Raw genomic sequence first — 26553 nt, 5'->3', positions numbered from 1 at the left:
CCCGGCATGGGATTGATCGTGTGCGTTTTTGTCTTTTTAAGCAGTAGCTGGCAGGAGGAGGGGATTAAACTGAGCAGAGGTGGACGTCTGCCACAGAATTTAATGATACAAAACAAGAACACAATAAAAAGAATATTGCAACATACAGCATGTTGTGTATGTTTTGGGACTTTAGTGCTTGAAAAACCAGCTCATCCCCCCAGGTTTCGGCATGTTCGTTTATCGAACAAGAATGACACAAACAAGGAATGAGGAGTCTAATTATTAAATTTAATAAAGCTATTTCAAACAGTTTACAAATTAATCTGGGTCAGGACTGCATGCCACACCCGTGTGAGATGACATGAAGTATTGGCACATTCTAATTCAGCTTACAGTTTAATATAGTCACAGCTTATCAGTCTTGGTTACATCATAATCAGTTATGTTATTTTCCAGACAAATTTCTCAGGGAAGTAAATGTACATTTAGTAAAGACAAACATATACCACGAACCTCATGAAACTTCATAAAAACTAATTTCCTTCATGCTACAGACATATTTCAGTGTAATGTTCATGTGCTTTATCTAAACACACTGTCTGCTGAATCACCTTTATTCACATTATTCACAGGCTGTTTTGAAATTTTCTAACTTAGTGCATCTATTAGCTTATCTCTTAGGTGACTCACTAACAGCATGGGTTCTTCTCCTGTCCCTCCTGCACTTTCCTGCTCTGTGTGTCAAATGTTTAGTTATTTCTCGGCCTCCTTTAGCAGCAACGGTACTTGTAATAAATGTAGTTTGTTTGTAGTTCTGGAGGCCAGGCTCAGTGAACTGGAGACTAGCCAGGCCTCTGTAGTTGGTGAGGACCAAGGTAGCTTAGCCGCCATTAGCATTCCCCCAGCAGCAGGGAAAGCAAGCCAGCTGGATGACTGTGAGGAGGAGGCATAGTTTTAAACACAAGGACCCGGGACACCACCAACCTGTTCACGTATCTAACCGTTTTTCCCACTCAGCGACACACTCGCTGAGGAACAAATTCTGGTCATTGGTGACTCTATTTAGAGAAACGTAAAGCTACAGCAGGGACCATAGTCAAATGTCTTCCAGGAGCCAGAGCAGGTGAAAATCAAGGAAATTTGAAACTGCTGGCTAAGGCTAAATGTAAATCTGGTAAGATCATAGTTCACATCGGCAGTAATGACACCTGGTTACACCAGTCGGAGGTCACTAGAGTTAACATTGAATCGATGTGTAACTTTGCAAAAACAATGTCTGACTGTACTTTTCTCTCCGCAATCAGACCAGGAGCGACATGTTTAGCTGCATGTTCTGCTTGAATTGCAGGCTGTATGAGTGGTGTCCAAAAAACAACGTGAGCTTTATAGTAATTTTGGAAAAGCTGGTGTTGTTAGGAGAGACGGCATCCATCCCACTTTGGATGGAGCAGCTCTCATTTCTAGAAATCTGGCCAAATTTATTAACCCTCCTAAAACCTGACTACCCAGGGTTGAGACCAAGAAGCACAGTTGCAGTCTTATACGCCTCTCTGCAGCTGCTCTCCTCCTGCCATTCTTCCCAAACCCCATCCCTATGGAGATGGTGCCTGCTCACAAGTACCAAAAAAACAAGCCTAAAATAATTAAAAAAAAAAAGAAAAATAAACAATTTAAGCTTAAAAATTCAAAAACATAAAATAATATAGCATCCTCAACTGCACCAAAGAGTAAAACCGTTACAGTATTTCTGAATCACTAAAACGCTAAACTTCAATCCCAAAACCAAATCCACAGAGGCTTAAACGAATGTCCCAAATCACACACTCTTTTGGCCAAACCGTCGACACAATTTAGGCACTTATACACATCCGGTTCAACTCAATCACTTTCTTATGTAAAACAGCAAACACATTCTCAGTCACTAAACACACTCCACACATGTGTTGCTAAATCTTAAACACCTTCTCAGTCATTTCACACCTGTGTTGAAAAACCAACACTGGCAGCAGAGTGCGAACATAACTCCAACACCGCTGTCATCTCTTACAGCAACTCACAAAGACCTAAGACATGTAGACATAAAAACATCAAGTCTAAAAGAAATGTGATGAGTTGTAGAGTGTAGGAATTCTGACGACCCAAATTCAGACAAGCACAGTTTTAATGTATCACGTAAAGTACTGCCTGTCTGGAAATTTTAGTATAAAAATACTGTATTGCCTGCACTAGCAGAAGATTTAACTAATATATTCTTTGTGTACTGTACATTTGACTTCATTTGAACCCCTGCTTTACTTATTGCAAGAAATTGTAATGTTTGTCTTGTTTACAGAGAATATTGGAGAATATGGATTAGGTTCTACTCATAAACATTTCAGAACCACCCCTCCTGTGAGCTGCGTCATGTAACGCTTCGAAGATGCTGTGATGGAACAGAAAAACATTTCTTTGCTACAAACTCATGACAGCACTACGGAACCCCGCAAGGGACATGGGGGAAAAAAAAAACATGGGAGGAAAAAAAAAAAAAAAGAGGCACTTTTGCGAGACCTCGCAAAACTTTTGCGAGATCCCGAGATACCTTTGCGAGATCTCGCAATACTTTTGCGAGATCTCGAGTTACTTTTGCGAGATCTCGCAATACTTTTCAATTTAAGGCCATGCACTTCCGGGTGAGTCTTGCGACCTTAGAAACAATCACAATAATGGAGGACGCACATCCATGGGGGGAATACATAGATTTTTATTTCGATCTTGGTTTAAACTATAAAGACATTACGTCGGTGCTTGGTAGTAGACACGGCTTTCATATTAGTGAGAGACATCTGAAGAGAGTTCTCAGCGCAAGGGGACACACTCGTCGCAAAGCGTACTCTGACCTCGCAGCCTTGGTTGATTTCATTAGCAACGAGCTGCAGTACTCTGGACAGCTTCACGGATACCGATGGATGTACGCTAAATGCAGAGAACATGGACTACGTGTAAGAAAAGAGGATGTGCGCTTGGTATTGAAGGAGATGGATCCCCGAGGAGTGGCATTAAGGCAAGCAAGACGTCTCAGGCGAAGGAACTATTTTTCCAAAGGACCGAACTTCATCTGGCACCTGGACTCATATGATAAACTAAAGCCATATGGCATTTGTATTAATGCGAGTATTGATGGTTTCTCAAGGAAAATAGTCTGGCTTAATGCCTATACAACAAATAGTAATCCAAAGGTTATTGGGGGCTATTACATAGAAGCGGTACAGCGTTTAAGGGGCTGCCCTAGAGTTGTGAGGGGCGATCTTGGAACCGAAAATGGTCATGTTAGAGGCTTTCAGCGTTTTCTTGTGCCCGTGAACCCAAATGACACCCTTGACAGTTACTTGGAGGGAGCAAGTTCTGGCAATCAAAGAATTGAATATTGGTGGCGTTTTCTTCGCAGCCAGTGTCTGGAGTTTTGGTTGTCCTTGTTTGAAGACATCAGAAACAATGGATACTTTGATGGTGGATTTCTGGAAAAAAACCTCCTTCAGTATTGTTTTATGGGCCCTATCCAGGTGAGCTAATAAATTGCTTTTTTCATACGTGTGTGAATGTATGTCTGTGACTGAAAGAGAAAGTGGGGGGCTGAAAGAAAGGAGGAAGCATAGAGAGAGAGGAGAGAAAGTAAAGCGAGAGATGAGAGTAGGGGCAGGTAGAGGGAATAGACAGACTTGGAGGAACAATGAGACAGGGGAGATGGAAAAGGGAGAGAGGAATTGTCAGGTAAACAGGTTTTTTGTGAAGGAAGACACCTGAGACACTTTAATTAAAAAAGTAAATCATTTATTGTATTAAAGGATCAGAAAAAGTACACATGCATGCGGGGACTCAGAAGAGACAGGCTTGTTTGTGTGCTCTCTCTCTCTCTGAGCTCGTGTTCCTGTCTAACCAAAACATTTTTATACTGTCAGCCTTCTGTTATCTTAAACATAAACAATCTCTGGGCGCTATGAATTGACCTTCATCACAAGCTGGTTTTCATGACTCATGATTCCTCAGCTGTGGAGTCATGAAGCACATCATCTTCCAGATGTTTTAATTATGTGTCCTTGTGGCTAGTCCTCAAGATAAGATGTACTGAAACAGAGAAGTTAGTCTACTACATTCTGATCTGTTGCTCTCTGTCTAATGTATTGTTTAATTGTTTATTATTTGGTTGATCCATTGTTCATTATTTAATTTACTGGAGTTTACCTTTAAACATTTGTCCTTTATTCACTGAGTAAAAAATAATCCCTAACAGAATCAAGAGGACCAGGACAGTAAATACAATGAAAACTGAAATTGCTATATTTAGCATCTATTTTTAGACCACCATATACGCACAGTTCCTCAATTTATGCACTCTTTTTAACAGGATGAGCTGGATGAGACTGCACAGGTTTGGAATGCACACTCCATCAGGCCATCAAAAAACATCAACATCCCCAGTGGCCGGCCCAATGTGATGTATACATTACCTGAGCTCTACAGGACAAGAGACTTCATTTGCCACGTTGAGGAGGAGCATGTTGAACTGTGCAAAAATGAGTGTGTTTTTCGGCAGACCAAACCATGTGATCAAGATGTATATGAACTATGCAGTATCCTTATGAGTGAGTCCCATCGGACTCCACCAACAGACCCATATCAGGCTGTGAATCTGTATATGCATCTAAGAGAGGCCATCATGGCATCACTGTAAAACGTGTGCAGCACAGAACATTTCTTAACATTGACCTCAAGGTGCTGTACGTATGAAATCAAACATCTGGATGTAAAATGGACTCAAGTTCTCTAGTACACAGCCATGTTTGAGAATGACTTATTGCACAAGTATTTCATTTTGTATTACAGGAAGGTCAGTGGTAAGCTGTGAAATGACTTCTATAGTAATGTTTTTTTGTTTTCCAGTAAGTGAGTTGGCATTTATTGACTGGAATGTAGTTAGCTATGGTGTCTAGAATATAATGGGTAAAATACAAATTCTGTTCTTTGTATCTGGCAGGCCACACAAAACTGTATTATGGGGCATCAAGACCCTAGGGGCTGCAGTTTGAGAAACTTGACTTTCAGGATCAATACAATCTAACAATATTTACTTTTTTTCCCAATTTAAATGATTTAAGACTTATTGGTGTGCAAAGCTAAATAAAATGCTGATCTATTGCAGTGTTGGAGCCTCTGAGGTACATAATCACTAGGTTCTGGTCACCAAATTATTCAAAAATGTATTTTATGAGCAGAAAGTTTAATTTTCTGAACACACCTGTCCTGATGAGCTTTAATAAAATGTAAATTAATTCAAATGATACTTTGACATTAGACACCACTTTTATAATGAAGTCATGGTATATGTTTTTGTAATATGGGACAAATAAACTGAAATATAATCAAACTTTTATTTCTTAACTTGAAATATACACTGTACAGACAACAAACACAAATGACTGAAAATCATCATTAACTTTAAATCTTTTTTACTCAACAAAAAACTAAAAGTACATGGACCTTTCACCATGAAATCAAGTGTATATCTCTTTCTTCTTGCCTGGATTCTTCAACAGTTCCTATAAACAGCTAGACACAGCAAAATAGGTGGTTTAGGTGGTTTTCATGTGAGCCGAACTTTGACACCAGCCTCAAACATGGTGTCAGCAGTAGTGAAACCTACAATCAATGTACGAGCATATTAGAAATTAAAGAAAATCCTTATGAAATGCAACAGAACATAACATTACACGATCTGAAAATGAAACCGATGACTGATCATTATATGGCAGAATGCATTCAACATTTCAATAACAAATTTAAATAGAAAACAGTGAAATCAAGGGTAAACATATTTGTAATCAATTACAGCTGTAATTATTAATCCAGAAAAAAGACTTCCAGCAAGTTCAAATGATGTCCATTTCCAAGTAATTGCTGGAAAGGATGTTGTCAAACTCCGTGCGAAAATCAGGATAGCAAGTGTAAGTGCACGGTACTTCAAGAGTAGCTCCACAGGTATGAGCAACAGGCCTTCTGTTCAGCCCTGTTTCAGCATTGAAGCACACCAGAATTTTGTCAACACAGATGACAGAAGACCCTGTGCAGAAACGCAGGATTTTCTCAGCTTTGCTTTCATCAGCATTTTTGACATATCGCTGAAGATGGTTAAAGGTTGTTTGTTCTATTTGAGACAGCATCACCTTTGTTGTTTGAAATAGTTGTGATACTCTTTTGCCTGTGGCCTTCTTTGTCTCATACAGAGACACCACACTTTCCCTGTTTGACAGTTTCAGTTGTACACATGCCATGGCTGTGGAGAAGCAATCAACTACATATTTTGGCTCTTGGAGAATCGCCTTATGAGCCATTGCCTCAATGGCAGGCTGCATGTTGTTCTGAGGAGGTAGGGAGTGGGAACCCATCCTTGTAAAAAGGTCAAGCAGGTCCTCTTCATCACTTTCATCCATTGTGCCATTGAGAGCCTTCTCAACAGCTGATCTCTCAACAGGAGGGAGGTAGTTTAAAAACGATGACATCAGGATGTCTGCATCAACTGAGTCGATTCCATGAATGCATGCTAAAATGAAAGCCTTTGATAGTCTCACCGGAATGACACCATAATCCAGCAATCCTTTCACCCAAATGTGTCCAACTGCTTTCCACTCTGCCTCACCAAAGTCTGGCCTCAGCCTTGGAACTCGTTCTGTTTCACCTTCACACTGTTCCAAAAATTGCTCCCAAAAGGCAGTGTAAAGCTCCCTTGACACCCCAGCATCATCAACAGCTTTTTCATTTACAAAGTCCATCTTTAAAGTCACAGTAATTATGCTGCTGTCCATAAATATAGCCAAAAGATCTTCAACAACATTTACCCTGCGAACAGATATACGTCGGGGGCTCTCTGGATTTCCTGGGTTGCCAGCTGAATTTGATGGGGAAAGTTGGCTGCTAGAAACCAAGGGCAAATCTTGTGCTGTGAAATTCAGTCCATTGTCCTGGAAAAAACAAACAAACACACACATGCCATAAAAAATATCAGTGATTTGAATGTTTCACAGTTTTAAGTTAAGTTGTCTGTCCACTCAGAAATCAATGTTACCTTGACAACTCGTTATTTGTCATTATTTGTTATTTGTGAGGGCACAGAATCATGCAGTACAGAAAATATTGGACCTGATTAATTCTTTTCAAAGCACTAATCCATAGCTGATGTTTTTGAGTTGAGACTCTAAAACTATGCAAGTTATTGTTAGAGTATAATCATATTTTTATATTTTGTACTTTTCTACGTTATCCAAAACTGTTCGTGGTCTTACCTGTATTAGATCGTCACTGTTGACACAATTCAGCATTATCACGACTGCCTCATCAGCATCGGCTCTGACAAGGTCCTCTTCGGGATTCCATACAACTGTATCAGCCTCATCTATACCTGGATCAAATTCAGAGGCCTCATGATGGGTGTGAGCTGACTCTAGCTGGGGGGATTCTTTAGGGACTGCACTGGTCAGATCAATAACTCCTGAGCTGTGGTCATATAAATCGCTGCAAAGCTGAAGTTGATTCCAAGCATTCTCATTACCATGATCACTTGAGTCAGTGCCCTGCCACTGTCCCGTGACAGTTGTTTTAATTTCTGTTGGTGTTGAATGCATGTAATGTGACTGTCCTGGACTATGTGTTGTCACTGTCTCACACGCTGATCTCTTTTTTTTTGGTCTTGGTTGGATCTGGAAATCGTGATTCTGCAAACAACAAAAAAAAAACAACATAACGCACAAAAACTAACAGAACATAATTATTGTTTTTGGCAGCCAAGCATTTAGTATATGTTAATAAATACAAAGCTGGGAGTCTTTCAAAGATATGTGAAATGTACCTGACCAACCAAGGGGGTTTTTATTATTTGTAATATATTTTCTATTGCCACAAACCTGTTCGCTATTATCACTGTCAGATGAATCCCCACGGTCAACGAGATCTGTGATAAAATCATCCGACTCTGTGTGAGGTCCATGTTTAGGCAACTGTAACTCTTCCTTGGTGATACTGACAGAATCCTCCTCAGATAAGAAATCTTCCCCACATTCATCCACTTCAGATGAGGAAAGAACTGTTAAAGATGTTTCTTCTTTTGTGCAAATGTAAAACCTTAGCAGCTTCAATTTTGTTTTTTCATAAAGTCTGCCAACAGTGTCATCTAAAGGAATTGGATTTTTTTTAAAGTCACTAACAGTAAATATAAAGTCTTCAACTCTCCCTTTTGTAGAGTTACCATCTGGAAAAAACAGGTCCTTTCCCATTTCCAGAATCTGTGCTACAGTCGTGTTTTTTTCCACCGTTGCATGTCTTGTTCCACCACCATTTCTGGTTCTCACTTGATGATATTCATTGTCAATTAAATGAAGCCATCCAATTTCAATCCTTCTGGATGTCTTCTCTGCTGCACTATTTCTATATCTTGACATCCCTTCACCTCGCTTTTGGAACAGACCAGATGTACCACACAGTGCTCCTTTAGTCTTTGATCTCATTTTCCGTGCTCCAATTTTTTCTCTTAGATTCTGCAGAAGAGTCTCTTTATCCGTGCTGTATGTAGATTGTTGACAGAAGGACAGGACAGCTACTCGGTCACCATATGAAGTAATATATTTTGACATTTGATCATCAGTCATGATGGATATCACTGCCTTGTCCACCTGTACACAAAAATATTACAGAAAAAAAAATAATTACATTGAGTTTGTAGTTTCATCCTAGCAAGCCACGCAGCACACACTAATTGTATTTTTTTTTTCAAGGAATTTATTAAGATTCTACTTGTATTATTTTCAATGGCACAAGTTACTTTGTCAATTTTTGTCTTCTTCATGTGCTGTAACTGTAGTAATATTTGTACACCGTGTAACTACGGTGCCCCTGTACATGTTGCCAGCCTGTCACAGGGCTAACACTGAGAGACAGACAACCATCCACTCACATTCACAACTATGGACAGTTTAACCTAGGTAACCTAATCCCATTAACTGCATGTCTTTGGACTGAGGGAGGAGGCCATAGAGAACCCACGCGCAAACGGGGGAACACACAAGCTCCGCGCAGGAAGGTCCCGATCTGATGGATTTGAACACAGGACCTTCTTGTGTGGCAATATTGCTAACCGGGATGAAAAAAAATTAAGGGTCCGCACACCAGCAAAGCTCCGGAATAATATTTGTTAGAGACAAACCTCACATGAGAGGGACGTTTCGTGCCGTAGATTACCCTTCCTCAGACTAAAATACCATTGCTAATAGCAAAATATAACAAAACATTGCTAACCACCGCACCACTGTGCTGCCCGCTACAACCATCTATAACCTTAATGAGATGAACTGGCATGTAATGACGACAATTAGTATCTAATGCTTGTAAATGCTGCTTCTGTTGTTACCAAGTTAGCCACCTTCTCAACCCCCGCATTTTTAATGCTATTTTGTTTTATAACTTAATGAATTTTATAAGTACCTTGTCTCGTTGCATGCGCATGATGTCCTCCTGTGGGACCTCTCTTGACCTCAGGAAACCTTCTAGATCGTCCTCCATTTCTGCTCTGTTCCATGAAACCTTCTCATTCTTCAATGGCCCAAACCTATGAAACCATCTTTCTTTTGCGAGATCTCGCAAAAGTAACTCGGGATCTCGCAAAAGTATTGCGAGATCTCGCAAAGGTATCTCGGGATCTCGCAAAAGTTTTGCGAGGTCTCGCAAAAGTGCCTCTTTTTTTTTTTTTTCCTCCCATGTTTTTTTTTTCCCCCATGTCCCTTGCGGGGTTCCGTACAGCACTACATCAAGTTCTGTACTGACACTAACTGTGGACAAGAACATCTGGGTTTATCCAAACAGAAAGTCATGGACAAATGGAAATGTGCAGATCCTGCTCAGAGAGAAACATTGCCTTCAGAGCTGGTGATGGGGTGCTTTAAGGTGCTGCCAGCGGCAACCTTAAAGGGCATCAGGGAGACGAAGGGAGGAAGACTGAAGACTGTTTCTTGATCCACACCTTCAGGCAGGGGTGACATGGGTTCAGCATATAATAAATTACAGACCCAGCCTGTCAGTTGACAACAGCGACATTAATCTGGAGGAGGAGCTGAACAGTTTCTTTGCCTGTTTAGAGGTACAACAACCAGAGACAGCCATCCAACATCCATCAGCCACATCCTCAGGCTGGAGGAGCAACAAGTGAGGAGTATGCAGGAAGCTGTGAAGCCCAGGAAAGCTGTGAGGCCCGATGGTGTCTCTGGACAGGTACTCAAGGTTTGAGCAACTCAGCTGGCTGGTATTTTTACCAGCATTTTTAACCAGTCCCTGAGTCGGGCTGCTGTCCCTCCCTGCCCGAACTCCTCCATGTTTGTCCCCATCCTCAAGAAGAAAACCATCATTGGGCTGAATGATTACCAGACAGTATCATTTACACCAGTTATTATAAAGTGCTTTGAAAATCTTGTCCATGCCCACCTCACCTCGTCTTCCCCCCAGGATTGACCTCCACTAGCTTGCCTACAGAACTAACACGTTCACAGTGGACACCATTGCCACAGACCTCCTTTCTGCTCTCTCCCACCTGGAGCATGCAGGGGATTACACTTGGCTGCTCTTGTGGGATGTCATTCAATCTCTGTTCATTGGTGGGGATGGTCTCAATTTTTTGGTTCCTGGAAGTGAAGTTGGAGTACGACCTGAGCTGGAGTATTAACACTGCCAACACTGCCAAAAAAGGCCCAGCAAAGACCTCATTACAAGAGGCTTCTCACCTGAACCAAATTCTGCTGGTGTCTATCTACTGTTGCTCTGTAGAGCATTTTGACTTACTGTCTGTGCGTGTGGTTCAACAGCTACACAGTAATGGACAGAAATATCCATCAGATAAACCAAAACAGAACATTAGATTGGTGGAGTGTGGAGATGCTCTGCCTGACAAATGCAGCTCAGGGCAAATAAACATGTCTCTCCTCCACAATATACAGGCCTGCATCATTTAGTTTTTAGATATAAATGTGTAAGTGATCAAGTGTGATCAAACTTTTCATCTGAAAAATGACATCACTTCAGATACAATCACTGATTTTTATTATACATGTAACCCACTCCCAGGTAAGTACACCTCGCTCTACGTTTGAGAGGAGCTGAGTATGAGTACAAATGATCATAACATACAAATGTTCAGTTAACTGTAACCTAAGTTAATACATCAACAGGTAACCGTTTCACAATAGAAATTACAACCTGGGCCCTTTACAAATCAAAATAATAAAAGAGAACTCCATTGTTCTTAAATTCAAGAATTGTTCCTTTAAAAAGGTATTGGTTGTGTTGCAACCTTATCTTCCAGTCTTTTCCTCTCTGAGTTAAATAGAGTCAAGGTCAGAACAGATTGAACAGGCAAGTCAGAAAAATATTTTTAAGGTACCAAACATTTGCACGTAATTTATGCGTCTGTATAAAAATTCATATAAAAAAGGCCTCAAGGTAATAAACTGAATAAACAATGCAGAGAGTTCTTTACTGCTCTGCACAGAAAATACTGGCTTGAATATGGGTCATCTTTTCACTCATCTTGTGCAGTGATTTGACTTCTGCTCAGTGTGAGCTCTACCACCAACACACAGGTACAACTCACAGCTGTCTCACATTTTCTGAGCATGAAACCTTTAACCAGAATGAATTCTCATGTGTTTCTTTAACTGTATCCTTGAAGTGAATCTTGTCCCACAGATGTTACAAAGATATGGCTTCTCACCAGTGTGGATTCTTAGATGATATGCCAAGGTTGAGTTCTGACTGAATCTTTTCCCACAGGTGCCACAACAATATGGCTTCTCACCTGTGTGAATTCTTACATGACGTTCCAAGTCAGATTTCCGATTGAATCTTTTCCCACAGGTGCCACAGGAATATGGCTTCTCACCGGTGTGCATTCTTACATGACGAACAAGGTCTAATTTCAGATTGAATCTTTTCCCACAGGTGCCACAGGAATATGGCATCTCACCTGTGTGAATTCTCATGTGTGTTTTTAAGTTTATCTTCTGAATGAATCTTTTCCCACAGGTGCCACAGGTAAATGGCTTCTCACCTGTGTGAATTTTTAAATGATTTTGTAAATATGATTTCTGATGGAATCTTTTACCACAGGTGCTACAGGAATATGGCTTCTCACCATTGTGAATTCTTGCATGATGATTCAAGGCTGACTTCTGCCTGAATCTTTTATGACATGTGCTACAGGAATATGACTTTTCACCAGTGTGAATTCTTGCATGAAGCTCCAAGTCTGATTTCTGACCAATTTTTTTCCCACTGGTGATACAACAATGTGGTTTCTCCAGCATGTGAACTTTCAGGTGTCTGGTCAGGTGGGATTTATATATGAAAGCTTTTCCACAGGTGTCACATTGTAGAGACTTCTTCCTTGTGTCAGTTTGACTCTGATTCTCTGACACAGGAGTGTTGTCTACTCTCTGACTGTGACGTCTCTTTCTGCAATGTATCCTCTTCTTAACCTCTGCTTCAGAAGGGCTCTGAGAAAGAAGCTGCTCACTGTTTGGTTCTGGTTCACTGTGGTCACTTTCCTCATAAGTAATAGTTACCATAAAGGCATCAGCTTTCTGCTTCAGTCCAAGCTCCTTACTCTCCTGACCATTACAGAGTTCCTCCTGTTCTTCTTTAATTTGCGGAGGCTCTGGTTCCTCCTGCTCCTGTTTAATCTGTAGAGGTTGTGGGTCTTCCTGTTCCTCTTTAATCTGTGGAAGCTCTGGGTCCTCCTGCTCCTCTTTAATCTGTAGAGGCTGTGGATCTTCCTGTTCCTCTTTAATCTGTGGAAGCTCTGGGTCCTCCTGCTCCTCTTTAATCTGTGGAGGCTCTGGGTACTCCTGGTCTGTACTGAAGATCCTCTCCTGGTTACAGACCTGTTGGTTTGTGAGACCCTCCTCTTCCTCACAATCATGTTGTTGTGGCATATCTTAAGAAACAAAGAAACACAAAAACAAGGTTACTAATGTCATAAAACAAAAATGCACAAACACAAAACTAGGGATGTGCACTATTACTTGATTACACGTCACTATTGTTTCTAGTCGGTAACAGACGTATTAGTCAACCTGCCTAATTATTAAGGTTTTAATTAACTCAGTGCTGGGAAATGGTTGTCCTAAATGTTATGCAGCCATCTGCCACCAGATGGAGCTACAGCCTTTACATCGTTATAGAAAAATGTCATAACGTAAGTGTACCTCCAAAGAAACACTCTTCCTTACCTGCATTTCCGGTTTGTACAAAGAAAAACTAGCAGGACAAATGCATTTCCGCCTTAAAAACACAGAGTAGGACCCAGGAGGGAAAAAAGTGCCAGCATTTTTTGTTTCTGTTGGCCTACACCACATGTAAAACACTGGGACACGACCAAAAGGTAATTAACACATGCAATGCACCTGCACAGGTAAAAATGCAGCAACATCGGCCACTTATGTTGTAGCAGCTGAAATCTGGATCAGGGGCAAGCTGAAGGAGGAGGCTGGGTGAGAGGGAGGTCTGGGCTCCACTGATGCCACTCCAGAAAGGAGGAAGAAAATGGATTGATGTGTGTGTTGTATTGTTTTGATGCGTGTCATGAATTGTAGAGCAACGAGCATCGTTGATAATGCAATTTATTCGTTTTTCGGATCTCATATTCAGTGATGCATGAACATCATTTTCATCCTTTCTTGTGCTGCGAACACATTTTACTGTCCAAACCAAACTACTGCAGCATCTGTGTGCAGCACAGAGGTAAACGCAGACAGAAAATATGAGCAAGACGACAAGCACTTTGCGTGCTTTTATCTGTGATATGAACTGATACAAAGCAGCAAGTTCACCCTTAAGACCCAACCTAATTCACAGCCATGAAAATCGCTTCACTTTTCTCATGCAATACACATGTAATATGGTAGAAGAGTTTATGTTGTTCTGCCAGCTAGTTCCAGACCAGCTAGTTTGCGGGGCCCGAGTTGAACCCCTTTTTTCGGCCGAGCACTGAGTGTGTTCACTGAGTGTGGTGAAAGAATTAAAAAAAAAAAAAAAATTGCTGAACGGTTCAAATTAGGGCTGCAACTAAAGATTATTTTGGTAGTCGAATAATTGTCATTTTTGTTATCGATTAGCCAACGATTATTTCAATCTTAACATCGCCTTGTTCTCTTCTCACAATTAAAATAATGACCCATTTTGAACATTAATATGACCATCACAATAAATATCAAATTAAAAATGCATATTAAAGCAAATGCAATTTTAATTTTTAAATGAAAATATAATGTGCAAATAAATAAAAATGGCCTCTGTCCAAAAGTTCAAATAAAGCTTCAAATTAAATCAAAAATATTTTTCTGTCCAAAACAGCTGAAAAGTTTACAGATGATTCAGTTCATACAGAGGTTTATTATTCAGAATGAACGCTGATATTAATGAGGAAAAAAATAGGAGCCAACGTAGCTGCTCCTATTGTCCTTCACTCGTTAGCTAACATCACTGAAATGGTGGTGCTTAGCAAACATTATCCATGAGAGCTTGTTTCCGACAGGTAAACTAACAGAAACATTACTGTACAAACATTAACAGGGATCTACGACGCACTAACGTACCCATCCAGAGCTGACGTCACAGCTCCAGGGTGCCGGCATTTTAAACGCTCAGCACTGCAGCGATGCTGCCGTGGAAGGAAAGCTCTGCTCTGCATTCAGCTTTATTTTAGTTTTCTGTCACATGCCTTTGACAGTCTGTCTCCATTTTCTTTAATTTTCTACACCCTCCTCTCTGTTCAACTAGCATTATGCTGTTCTGTTACTTTCTTCTTCGTTGGTATTGTTGTTGCTGGCAGACAATGGAGGCAATACTGCCCCCATATCTTCCTGTAGTGTATTGCAATTACAAAATGACACGATAAGTGGAGCAAAATAGATGGATGGGTTTAAAAATACGACGCTTTGACGATGAAATTCCACGTCGACAAATTTTTGTAGTCGACGTCATCGATTACGTCGATGAATCGTTGCAGCCCTGGTTCAAATACTGGCACCAGCACCCCATCGGTGGAAAAGCAGCTTCAGTTACAGACAGCACATCTGCAGTCCTTGATTATTATCTCTAGGGATTTCAGCCATGCCTCACCTTCTTCCATGCTCCCTAACGTCACCCAATATAATAATAAATAATAATACATTTTATTTATGGGCGCGCCGTTCAGGGCACTCAAGGTTGCCTTACAGGTAAAAAAAACAATCTAAGAGGAAACAACAAAAGAGAAAGCACAATTACACAATAAACAAAACAAAACAAAAAACAAATTAGTTGAGACCAAGGTAAAATCCTAGAACCCACACAGTTACAGGCCAAAAGCTTGTTTGAACAGATGGGTTTTTAGACTTGATTTAAAAAGAGATGAGCTATTTATGACCTTTAAAGGTTGTGGTAGAGCATTCCAGAGATGGGGTGCTGTATGACAAAAGGCTCTGGACCCCATAGTTGCTAAGCGGACAGAAGGTATAGTGAGGAGCAGTGACGAAGAAGAACGAAGTGGGCGTGAGGGAGTATAGGAATGGATTAGAGCAGCAATGTAGGGGGGAGCAAGGTTATGGAGAGATTTGAAGGTGAGAAGAAGAATCTTGTATTTGATACGTAGTCTATTGGATGCCAGTGTAGGTCCTGAAGGATGGGAGTGATGTGTTGAGTAGAGGAGGTTCGGGTAATGATACGTGCAGCAGAGTTTTGACCCATCTGGAGTTTACGGAGAAGTTTGAGTGGTAGACCAGCAAGAAGTGAATTGCAGTAATCCAAACGAGAAGTGACAAGAGCGTGGCCAAGAGTTGCAGTACTGGCAGGTGTAAGAGAAGGCCGGAGACGATTAATGTTGTGTACGTGAAAATAAGCAGACCGAGTGAGGTTTTTGACATGAGCCTCAAAAGAAAGAGTGCTATCAAGGATGACACCCAGACTCTTGGGAGGAAATGGGGACAGTGAAATTATCAATGGTGAGTGTGAAGTGATTGGATTTTGTAAGGGTAGATATGGCACCAATCAGCAGGATTTCCTTTTTATCATTATTCAATTTGAGAAGATTGTCAGAAAACCATGATTTTATTTCAGAAAGACAGTCAGAAAGGGAGGGCGGGAGGAGAAGAGCATTTGGTTTAGAAGAGACATAGAGCTGGGTATCATCGGCATAACAATGAAAATGGATGCCGTATTTCCTAAAAATATGTCCTAATGGTAATAAGTAGATAACAAAGAGAAGAGGACCGAGGACAGAGCCCTGAGGAATACCAGAGGAGACTTGGTGATGGATGACTTGGCAGTTTTGAGCTGAATTGTATTGGGTGCGTCCGGAAAGGTATGACTGAAATCAAAGAAAAGGAATACCTGTAAAACCTAGTGAAGCTAATCTGTGAAGGAGGATTGAATGGGAAATGGTGTCGAAAGCCGCACTAAGGTCGAGAAGAATGAGTATGGTTAAGAGACCAGAGTCAGCTGCCATTAGTAGGTCATTTGTGATTATAACTAACGCAGACTCGGTGCTGTGTAGAGGACGAAAACCAGACTGAAATTCCTCAAAAAGATTATTATTTGAGAGGTAACTGTAAACCTGGTTGGCTACAATTTGTTCAAGAATTTTAGCAAGGAATGGAAGATTAGAGATGGGCCGAAAATTATTCAAATTACTGGGATCAGCCCCCTGCTTCTTTAACAATGGAGAAATAACAGCTGTTTTAAATGGTGAAGGAACTTGACCAGAACTAAGAGAGAGGTGCATGATATTTGTTATAAGTGGGGAGAGAGGTGATAAGCAGATTTTGACCAGGTAGGTCGGCAGAGGATCTAATTGGCAGGTGGAAGCTTTGGATTTCTGAATAATGGCAGATATGTCACTAGTGGATGGAAGCAAAAAACCACAAAAAGTAATGGCTGGTGAATTACAAGAGACTATTTGGGATGAAGCAGGTACAGAATGGCTCTGAGAGGCTAATTGCTGGTGGATCTGTTCAATTTTAGAGTTGAAGAAGTCCATAAAATTGTTGCAATGTTCAACAGTGTACATATCAGATGATAGCAGATGAGGAGGTTTGAGAATAGAATTCAAAGTAGAGAACAGTATTTTAGGATTTGCTTCAGCAGATGTAAAGAGATTAGCATAATACTCAGCCTTGGTTGTAGACAGAGCATTCTTATAGGCCTGAATATGGTTGGCATACATATCTTTATGAACCATAAGTCCAGTCTTCCTAAAGAGGCGCTCTAGACGGTGACCCTTAGCTCTTAGGAGCCGGAGATCTGGAGTACACCAAGGTGCAGAATGAGAAAAAGAAACAGTTTGGGTTTTAACAGGAGCAATATCATCCAAGATGTTCTGAAGTCCACTGTTATAATGAGTAACCAGGTCATCCAGAGTAGATAGATTATCTTTACTAGCAAGACTATGAAGTCTATCAAGCAATATCAGATGATCAATATTTTTTAAATTTCTAAAGGAAATAGAGCGAGGTAAATTAATATTTGTGTACCAGTTTATGGTTAGATATGGTGAGATCTGATAGAGTGCAGCTGAAGGGAATTATTCCAGAACAGCAAACCAAGTCCAATATGTGACCTTTAACATGTGTAGGAGAATCAACACATTGTTGCAACCCAAAACGGTCCAAACAGGATATAAGGTCCCTGGTGAGAGGATCAGCAGCCAAGAAGACAAACAGAACAAACATGGGGAGATATGTGAACTGTGGCCATGCTGCCCCCCTTCTGGAGGCGCTGCCATCAAAACGACAGAAACAATAGTGAAAACATATAGGGATGAGTGAGGAAAAAAATCATCTCATACTTTGTATACATACGCACATACACAGTATAAGGTTACAAAAACCTCTGCGACAGAACAGAAACATATAGCATGGGAGCACTAGGGTGGGGAGGGATGGACAGGGGAGCCAGCGGAGGCGAGGTGAGGGGGGTCGGGCTACTGTGGGGCTGACTCAAACTCCCTCCTCAGCGAACAGTTCTGATAAGATGTAGAGTTCATCAGCAGCTAGGTCAGGGAGATCAGTCCAACACAGGGCAGAAGAAGACAGGACAGTGGGGGCGTAAAGCATCTATTTACAAAATATCCCGGAGACAATTTGATAAGCGGCAGTCCAAGGCCACCAGGAGGCCAAATTCCTGTTTCTACGACTTGTTTTGGTACACGCTGTACTGATTAATTTGTTGACAGCCTTCAGTCTTACTGGCACCTCTCTGTGGTGAAAAAATCCAATTCATCTGAATTTGCTTGGTTCATTCCTTCGCCGTGCAGAAACAGATACATGCATCTCCAAGATCTTACCCCTCCGAATCAGCTCCAGATATACAGAGTCTGAGTTTGAGTCTGTACCTTCTTCCTGTATTCCTGTCATAAGCAGCCTTACCAAGGCCAGACAGCTGCCACTTCTTTAATTGCAACGACAAGCCAGGTATCTTCCGGTCCAATTCGGAGAAATCCCAGCGTCAATAAGTCAAATGTGTGTGTATTCCATTGACAATATGGCCAGGCACGTCATCTTCCACACCACACAGGAATCCATAACGTAGCGAGCCGGGAATGTCAACTGGATAAGAGGGAATAGGGTTCTCCTTCCCCCAATCTCCTCATGGTGAAAATTTGATCAAAACAATGGCGTTGAGAGACCAGCTGACCAGATCCATAATTATAAATTCCAGTTCGGAAGTTGTGTGAAGAGAGGCTCAAAAGCAGCAAAGCAGGGCAAAAAGGAAGGGCTGGGGAGAGAAGCTCCTTTTATCTGTAGGGCGATACATTCAAAGGAGGCGAAATGAGGTACAGGGATAGATGTAACTTTCCATTTCTCCTGGTAGAATATCGCAAGACCGCCAGCACGACTGGTTTCACGTGACCGAGACATGTAAACAAACCTAGGAGGCGTAGCTTGATTTAACTGGGAAAAGTCATTATTTTGCTGCCATGTCTTGGGCAGACACAAAGTCGAACTTACTGTCGTGGATGTATTCAGACAGCAAAAGTCCCTTATTGGTGAGAGAGCGAATATTCAGGAGTCGGAGGGTGATGGTGCTTGTCATCGGGGCAGCATTAGCCGATCTGGCTAGTGGAGTCAGGGGACTGCGGTCCGTAATCTGTCCGGGTTTCTTTGAAGGTCGCGGGAAGACCAACCACATGGTATGGATCGGCTTGGTGTCATCGACGCAGTATTTGCGACGAGAGCCTCGGTGAGTATACCTTCTGCAGGGATGCCAGATAATTTCCGGGTGGAGATACAGTGCACATGGAAGCGGCATCGCAAGCCGGAGCCGGAGTTGTAGGAGTTCGTCAGCCGAGTATTGGATTTCCAGAGCCACTGGTTTCCAAAACAGGGAAAGAATAATCCAGAAAAGTAGGATCCAAAAACACGTCTTGTTGGGCCACATTATTGAGAGTTCAGAGATCAGAACACAAGACCAAAAAACATAAAAACATAAAAACATAAAAAGATTGCAGCCAGGATAGCGGCAGCCAAAACGCGCCAGGGTTCACACCGGAAGCTACTCTTGACTGCCACACAAGGGACAATAAAACTGTAGACATGCTGTTTGCCAACACAAAAGGATGCATACAGTTCATCACGCCTCCCCCCGCTTGGCCACTCAGACCACAACCTGGTCATGTTCCACCAAACCTACACCCCCCCATTGTGAGGAGAAAACCCCCCACGAAGACTGTGGTCTGAGGACTGCAGTGAGGCCCTGAGAGACTGTTTTGAATGTACAGACTGGCAGGAACGCTGCAGGACTCACATTGACGACATCAATGCCCTCGACCACTGCATCACAGCCTACATGAACTTCTGTGTGGAGAACACAGTGTCAATCAAGAAGGCACGATGCTTCTCTAACAATAAACTGTGGGTGACCCAGAGCTGAAGGCCCTGCTGAATGAGAAGAACAGGGCCTTCAAATTTAGAGACAAAGAGGAACTGAGAAGAGTGCAAAAGGATGTTAAATACAAGATCCGGAGAAGCAAAGAAAGCTTCGGGTGTGAAGGAAGGAGTGTAAATAAGCTGCACACTAGACATACCATAAATATAACAATTCAAATAGAAATATAGCATCAAGTTGCATATTGCAGCATTAATCTTCACAACAAGGTGAAAGTGTTGAAATAACTCTGTACAGGAGACAAATAAGACTGCATAGTAGAGAGACAACAAAATCACATGCTGATGATTTACTGGAAAAGAACGTGTGTTTTGGTCTGATGTTTTGTGTCTACAGGACCCAGATGAGGCAACAGGCGACAGTGAAGGGCACAGAAGAAGGAACTGATAAGCATGCTACATGCTTGCATATTTCAATAACTGTGTAACTGTGTCTAAGTCTGTGTATAAAAGTTGAACTAAGATAGAGAGCCGTGTCAGACTTGTGTGAAGCTGCACTGACTGCATCAGACAGCTCTGACAATTCTGAACCAGATTAATCTGTAAACTGTTTGAAAATGGCTTTATTAAATTTAATAATTGGACTCCTTATTCCTGTTTGTGTCATTCCTGTCGATAAACGAACACGCAGAAACCTAAAAGGCTCAAGCAGCAACACACACACTTAGTTAAGTTCCTTCAATTGGTGACGCCCGACGTGATCGAACAGGAATGTTTTTGATTTTCAGATGTTTTTGAGTTTCTTGGGAATAAGGAGTGAATTTGGCCACCGATAATCGCCGCTTCGAGGTTCCTCGTGACAGTACTGACTTCCAGACTCTATCAGTGACCAGGAGATCTCCACCTGAAGGTTGGCAGAGACCTTTTCTGAATATCTGCATATTGAATTGTATCAAATTATAATGGTCACTGGTGGTATGACAGGAGGAAGGTGTAATTTGAGCCATTCCACACAGGTGTAAGAGTTTAAGAGAAAAATAAGAGTTTAAAAGAAAGAAATAAGTTGAAAAGAATAAAAGAGTTTAAAAAAAAAATAGGCAAAACGAATAGCAGGTGACGAGTCTGGGTGGGATACTGGCCAACCCTCTGAAAATACCTATTCATGGGGTTTTCAGGTTTAGAGGGCCTTTGGTTTTTCTGAAATCTAAAGCAGAACATTTGACTTTACTCATATCCTTTGGAAAGTTGAGCGGCATAACAGTGACGCGTCTGTCTACGGCTCCCGGTAGAAAAGTTGATAGAGTAAACACTTGTGGTCTTCGCGGTTCTTTTCATGAACCTTGATCTCAGAAATCCATAAAAGCAACTAAAACCCTTTAAAAGCCCAAGAGATAAAGAATAAAGAGAATAAAGAAAAAGTAAAAGAATACAGAGAAATAAAGAAATAAAGAGATAAAGAGAAAAAGGGTTTTGTAATAAAAATAAAAAATCCTGAAAAAAAGAAAAATATAAATGGTACCTTGCTAACATTGTTTTTGTTGTTGCAGTTTGGACTGACTGACTGACAAAATGACTGATGACACTGGGTGTAGAAAAGGGGCTCTGATTAAAAAGGGTGAAACTTCAAAATAACTGGTGATGTAAAATTATTTACCGTATTTTCCGGAGTATAAGTCGCACTTTTTTTCATAGTTTGGCTGGGGGTGCGACCTATACTCCGGAGCGACGTATATGTGACATTTATAACACATGAACCAAAATACTCCAGCCACTTGACATCTCCGTGAACTGCAGCTTTAAGGCAGTCTTGCGTAACCTGTGGGCGCAGTGGATGGTGGATGGAGAGCACAGCTTAACGGCAACTGGGAGAATGCGCCACCCAACTTTCCTGGAAGTCATTGGATGGATCAAGAAAACATGGGCTTCAGTGACAAACCATCCTGTTGGGATTCAGAAAGGCTGGAATAATTGGAACTGCAGCTGACGACGAGTCTGACTAACGCGACACAGAAGAGGAAGCGGCGCTTCGTCTACGGAGTGTACGGAATTGTTTAGAAGTGACACCGAGGATGAAGAATTCAATGGATTGATGGTTTGGTTAACTTGTTAGTATGTTCTTTATGCTATGGTTATCTGAATAACTTAATGTTACGTTAACATACTGTAGCGATTCTCTTAGTTAGAGAGCGTGTTGATGTTGTGGGATTTCGGACTGTTCGGGAGGTTCGTGAAGGCAGCATGGAGAGAGAGAAAAAGACCGAGAGCTTGCCTGTGTGTGTGTTGCTGTTCCGCTGTTGTAGTTGTGGTTGGCGTGGCTGTGGCCTACAGCAGCCGTTTTTCTGTTAATAAAGACAACCTTTGTTGTGAATATCGCCGACTTTGGAAGTGTGTTTACAACGTTACAATACCGAACACGTGTTCGTTGTGCGTCATGTAGCTGAATGTGCTACGTTAGCATAACGTAGGTGTAACCGTGTTCGTCCTGTTCTTTAATCCATTATTATTTTAAATTGCCGTTCAAGATGGAATTTGTGCTCTGAGTCTCGGATTCTATCAACCCCCCCCCCAAAAAAAAGTGCGACTTATAGTCCAGTGCGACCTATATATGTTTTTTCTTCTTTATTATGCATTTTTTGGCTGGTGCGACCTATACTCCGGAGCGACGTATAGTCCGAAAAATACGGTAAGTGTAAACTTCCAACCACAGATATTAAGCTGAAAGCTGAGTTTAAAGGAGAAATCTCTCCATCCTAATCAGGTAAAAGTTGATCTTTGGGTCAGAAACTAATTAAGCAATCCCAAAATTAGGTCACTTGGGAAAGAAAAATCTACAACAAAGGAATATTGAAAAAAACTGATGGATGCTTGAATGTGTGTCTTTGTGTGTGTAAGGAGGCCTCCACGTGTTTGTCTGTGTGACTGAGTACTGCTGTGTATTAGTATTGTCATGTGTGTTTCAGAGAGAAATAGGAAATAAGGACAAAATATTTTGAGGTGAATTTTTTTTTGCAAAGTATGGTTTCATTTGTTATTTGAATAGGAATAGAGTAAAGAGGAATAGGACAGGTTTCCACTGGTCAATATTAGCTGTTTTGTCATAGCTGTGTCTGTAGGAAAGAAAAAGGAAAAGAGAATGGTGCCAAGGTTTTAGCATTGCTGTGTGTGTGTGTGCATTTTTATCTCAAGGATGTGTGCGCGCGAATCTAAGTGAGAGTTAGAGACAGAAGTCGTGCGTGTGGATGAGAGTTATAGCTCTAAGTTTTTTCTCTTCTTTTCTTTCCTTTAATTTGGATAGATCTGGTTGAAGATAAGGGAATGCTGGTCAAAAATTGTTGGAAGGAAGGTTTCGCTTCCGGTACCTATGAGAGATAAAGCCAACCACAGATGGATAAAAAAAAAAAAAAAGGAAAATCATAAAAAGGGAGTCAGGAGTTTATTGCTTTAAAAATAAATAATGAATAAACAAAGCCATTAAAATAGATGCCTTGAAAATCTCAGGTTGAAGTATTTTTTGCAAATTGTTAGGAGGTAATTTTTCCAGAAGATTGTTGTTAAATTCAAGAAAAAGTCTGAGAAGCTCAGTTTTAGTAAAAACTCAAAAGAAACGTTAGAAAAAAAATTGTGCATGCAAAAACTCTGTGAAACAGCCGAATCTGAGACCCAAAACAAAGTACCAAACTTTGAGCTGCCGCTCTGCTACAAAGCAAAAGATAGAGAACTAAAAAACCTATTTGTTTGCCCATGTAGGATAGAATACAAGTTCCCGATTTATTCTTTTGTGTATTTACATTTATTTATTTAGTAGATTTGTTTAAAGCTAAGATTATAAGAGAAAAGCAGAGAACATTTGAATTTTGAATGTCTGACCAATTTGATATTGAATCCAGCATTAAAGGAAAAATCCCAGAAGCTAATAATATAAACATCAGTATGCCCTTTAGATAAATAACCTAAATCAAGGTAAATTATTGAGACAAAAAACAGAGTTTATGTCTCAAAAGGAGGGATATGAACTAGGAGAAAAGTAAAGATTTAACTAATGAAAATCTTTCAGTTTTATTCTAACAGGCGCCTGAACAACAACACCGGGGCTGCAGGAGACTGGATCAGCTACCAATAAAGAAACTGGTGCAGATCGAGGTGTAAACTCATATAAAAAAGGCTCCTGTTCTAAGTTGCGCCTCAGATCAGGGATAAACGAGGGGTCTGTGGAGCTACAATAATGAGGAATTCAGACCAAAGCACTGCAGTTCTACTTTATATAGACCCCCCCCCCCCCCCCAGTGTTGGACCCAAAGTTACACCCCTGAGAAGGGGGGCTGAAGGGTGTGCTCCAACTATCGGGGGATCACATCATGGTTTCTACATGATGTTTCCTAAAAACTGCGTGCTGAAAGACTGGTTTCTGCTTAAAAATGTCAAGTTTAGATTGGAATATTTTGTATTCTCATGCAATAGCATTTTGGTACTATATTAATATAGCAGGCTCAGTTAGCTTTACACAAAAATAAGTAGCAAAAGTGGCCTTCAGTGAGCTACTTTTATTTCTTACTTGAAGTACATTTCAGAGACTGTACTTTTCCACTTTTACTTCAATAAAAAAGTTGAGTCAGTATTTTAACACAAGTGTTTGTACTTCTACTTAAGTAAAGGAGGTGTTTATTTTTGCCCCTCTGCTGATGAGATGAGATACCTTTATTTGTTCCACATGGTGGAAAATTGACGATGTGAAGTGTTAAACAATAAAAAAAGTGAAATGGAGTTGATAAAAATTAGATTTGTTTTGATACAGATTTTTTTAGGATGAGTCTTGATTTTAGCGCTGAAAAAAAAGCAAAGTTATCACAATTGCGTTTATTTCAACAACGGAAAGGTAACCAAGCTAACGCAGTATGGACTGAATGCACGCAGCGATGCGAAAATTATTTTCAACCGCTTCTCTCCGGTGTGGAAGGCGTGACTGAGGTCTTCAACAGCTCAGAGTTAAAAACATTTCCATACCTGTGATGTGTGACTTTGTGTCGGGTTTCCGGCTGATATCCAGCAGTCTGCGCTGACGGTCGATCTCCTCCTCATAATGGACGATGGTTTTTTGAACCTCTGAGAAGATTTCTTCACAAGCAGCAGTGAGTCTCTCCTTGATGAACTCTCTCAGATACTGAGCTGAACACATCGCGGCTTCAACTAACGTGATAGGATCAGTGCTTTTTTTGCGTCTCTCCTCTAAATTCAGTACGCTACTCCGGCTTTGTCATACAGCAGTCCTGACTGTACGGCGCGGACACACTAAGCTCCTCCCCCTGCTCTGCTGTGGTTTGCTGTTGTGCGGTCATGTGACTTTTTTCCTCCTCTAAAACTTTATTCGTATCTCATAAAGACAATAGCTGTGGACCTGCTGATGGACACGACAAAGCTTAACTGGTAGCTTAACACCCCAAATCACAACAAAAATCCTGTTCCAGGCACTGTTTGAAAAATCACAACAAAGGACAATAAGACAGGACACCATTCATAAAAAATCAGTTGTTCCTCATAGTTTTTAACTGTCAGCTTTCCTCAGTAATGACATTTGTTGCTCCATATAATGTAAAAATATCAAAACGTCTCTGCAGCCGCCTGCTTAAAATCAGTTTTTCTGTTTCTGGAGACATTTTATTAGTTATTGTTCATTCTTTAGATTTAAATTTGTGCAATGTTAAAATTTCACATCTATTTAAGTTCAATTGTAAACCAGATGCTTTCGACAGACTCTCGGGCTAAAGGAATTTGACTTTTATTTTTAAGAAATAAAGTTATATCATCTGCCAAAAAAAAAAAAGACAATAGCTGTGTCCAAATTCAGGGGCTGCATCTTAGAAGACCGCAAAGGCTTGTGAAATTGGACGGTCTAACCCATAGACATATATACCAGAGAAGCTGCACTCTTGTGCTGCGTGGAGTTGTTTGAACCATTTTACAGTCGAAATGGGATCACATGGGATTACCTTTCACAGGTAAGACTGAAGATTTTTTTATGGTATTTGGCCATTCTAACATTTTGAAAACAGAAGTTGCAGAGATTGCAGTGATACTATGTAGTCCTGCGGTGCATCTCCAAACAATGAAGTCAATCTAATTTAACTACACTGGACCGAACTACTCTGACACAAATAAAGGGTGATTGAGGTCAAATCCAGATAAAGTAGATCAGTGTCTATTGCAGTGTCTCGTTGTAATTTGTTCATTTTTTTTGCCTTAAATATTGATATTAATAATACTTAAACTGATTTTAAAAAAATCACTGAATATAAAAATGCTTTTTTAAATTCAGAAAACCTGCAGATGTCATATCTACATGACAGGATCTGATTATTGTAGACATTTTTCATCACAGCCTTACAAACATCAGTAGCTGTAAACACTTAAAAACATTAGAAATACATACAACTGGTATGATTATAGAAATACAACTGGTTTGATGTTGCACCTTAACATACATGGATTTTTATAACATAATTATCAGAGGAAGTTGTGTTATTTTTGGTTCCTATCAGTTTCCCAGTGTATATTAGTGCATATTTGAATGTGTGAATGACACACATTAACTGAGCTTTGTAGAAAGTCACGTTATAAAGTTCAGTCCATTCACTTGTATTAGTTTACA

At 40.7% G+C, this 26553-nt stretch overlaps 3 protein-coding genes across 5 annotated transcripts; 1 reads left to right on the top strand and 2 right to left on the bottom strand.

Annotated features, from left to right (window-relative positions):
• Nucleotides 1-2637: 2637 nt before the first annotated feature.
• On the top strand, nucleotides 2638-5115 carry LOC115796912 (uncharacterized). The gene is made up of 2 exons (XM_030753394.1): nucleotides 2638-3524; nucleotides 4367-5115. The coding sequence occupies exons 1-2, from the start codon at nucleotides 2643-2645 to the stop codon at nucleotides 4691-4693; spliced, it is 1209 nt and encodes a 402-aa protein (XP_030609254.1). The 5' UTR covers nucleotides 2638-2642; the 3' UTR covers nucleotides 4694-5115.
• A 298-nt stretch (nucleotides 5116-5413) lies between these two features.
• LOC115796878 (uncharacterized) lies at nucleotides 5414-9717 on the bottom strand. Its single transcript, XM_030753350.1, has 4 exons — nucleotides 9490-9717; nucleotides 7917-8681; nucleotides 7299-7727; nucleotides 5414-6977 (listed from the first exon to the last, which is right to left on the bottom strand). The coding sequence occupies exons 1-4, from the start codon at nucleotides 9565-9567 to the stop codon at nucleotides 5889-5891; spliced, it is 2361 nt and encodes a 786-aa protein (XP_030609210.1). The 5' UTR covers nucleotides 9568-9717; the 3' UTR covers nucleotides 5414-5888.
• Nucleotides 9718-11091: 1374 nt separating this feature from the next.
• On the bottom strand, nucleotides 11092-25343 carry LOC115796896 (zinc finger protein OZF-like). Of its 3 annotated transcripts, none has more exons than XM_030753379.1 (3): nucleotides 24912-25343; nucleotides 11980-12985; nucleotides 11092-11895 (listed from the first exon to the last, which is right to left on the bottom strand). In XM_030753379.1, exons 1-3 carry the CDS (start codon nucleotides 25081-25083, stop codon nucleotides 11676-11678), a joined length of 1398 nt encoding a protein of 465 aa, XP_030609239.1. In that variant the 5' UTR covers nucleotides 25084-25343; the 3' UTR covers nucleotides 11092-11675. The 3 variants fall into 3 exon arrangements, with proteins under 3 accessions (XP_030609239.1, XP_030609238.1, XP_030609237.1); XM_030753378.1 differs by having other exon boundaries at nucleotides 11092-12856; nucleotides 12893-12985; XM_030753377.1 differs by having other exon boundaries at nucleotides 11092-12985.
• Between the last annotated feature and the right edge of the window lie 1210 nt (nucleotides 25344-26553).

Source organism: Archocentrus centrarchus, chromosome 18, assembly GCF_007364275.1.
Source record: "Archocentrus centrarchus isolate MPI-CPG fArcCen1 chromosome 18, fArcCen1, whole genome shotgun sequence".
Classification (NCBI taxonomy): Eukaryota; Metazoa; Chordata; class Actinopteri; order Cichliformes; family Cichlidae; genus Archocentrus; species Archocentrus centrarchus.
This window is presented reverse-complemented; position numbering and strand designations above follow the sequence as displayed.

Excerpts from the sequence above, each read along its gene's own strand:
- LOC115796912 (XM_030753394.1), top strand. The coding sequence starts at position 2,643 with ATGCACTTCCGGGTGAGTCTTGCGACCTTAGAAACAATCACAATAATG. Across the intron at positions 3,525-4,366 it reads GTTTTATGGGCCCTATCCAG|GATGAGCTGGATGAGACTGC; the intron begins GTGAGCTAATAA and ends TCTTTTTAACAG.
- LOC115796878 (XM_030753350.1), bottom strand. The coding sequence starts at position 9,567 with ATGGAGGACGATCTAGAAGGTTTCCTGAGGTCAAGAGAGGTCCCACAG. Across the intron at positions 7,728-7,916 it reads ACAGTGATAATAGCGAACAG|AATCACGATTTCCAGATCCA; the intron begins GTTTGTGGCAAT and ends TGTTGTTTGCAG. Across the intron at positions 6,978-7,298 it reads ACAGTGACGATCTAATACAG|GACAATGGACTGAATTTCAC; the intron begins GTAAGACCACGA and ends TGTTTTTTCCAG.
- LOC115796896 (XM_030753377.1), bottom strand. The coding sequence starts at position 25,083 with ATGTGTTCAGCTCAGTATCTGAGAGAGTTCATCAAGGAGAGACTCACT. Across the intron at positions 12,986-24,911 it reads CACAAAGTCACACATCACAG|ATATGCCACAACAACATGAT; the intron begins GTATGGAAATGT and ends TTGTTTCTTAAG.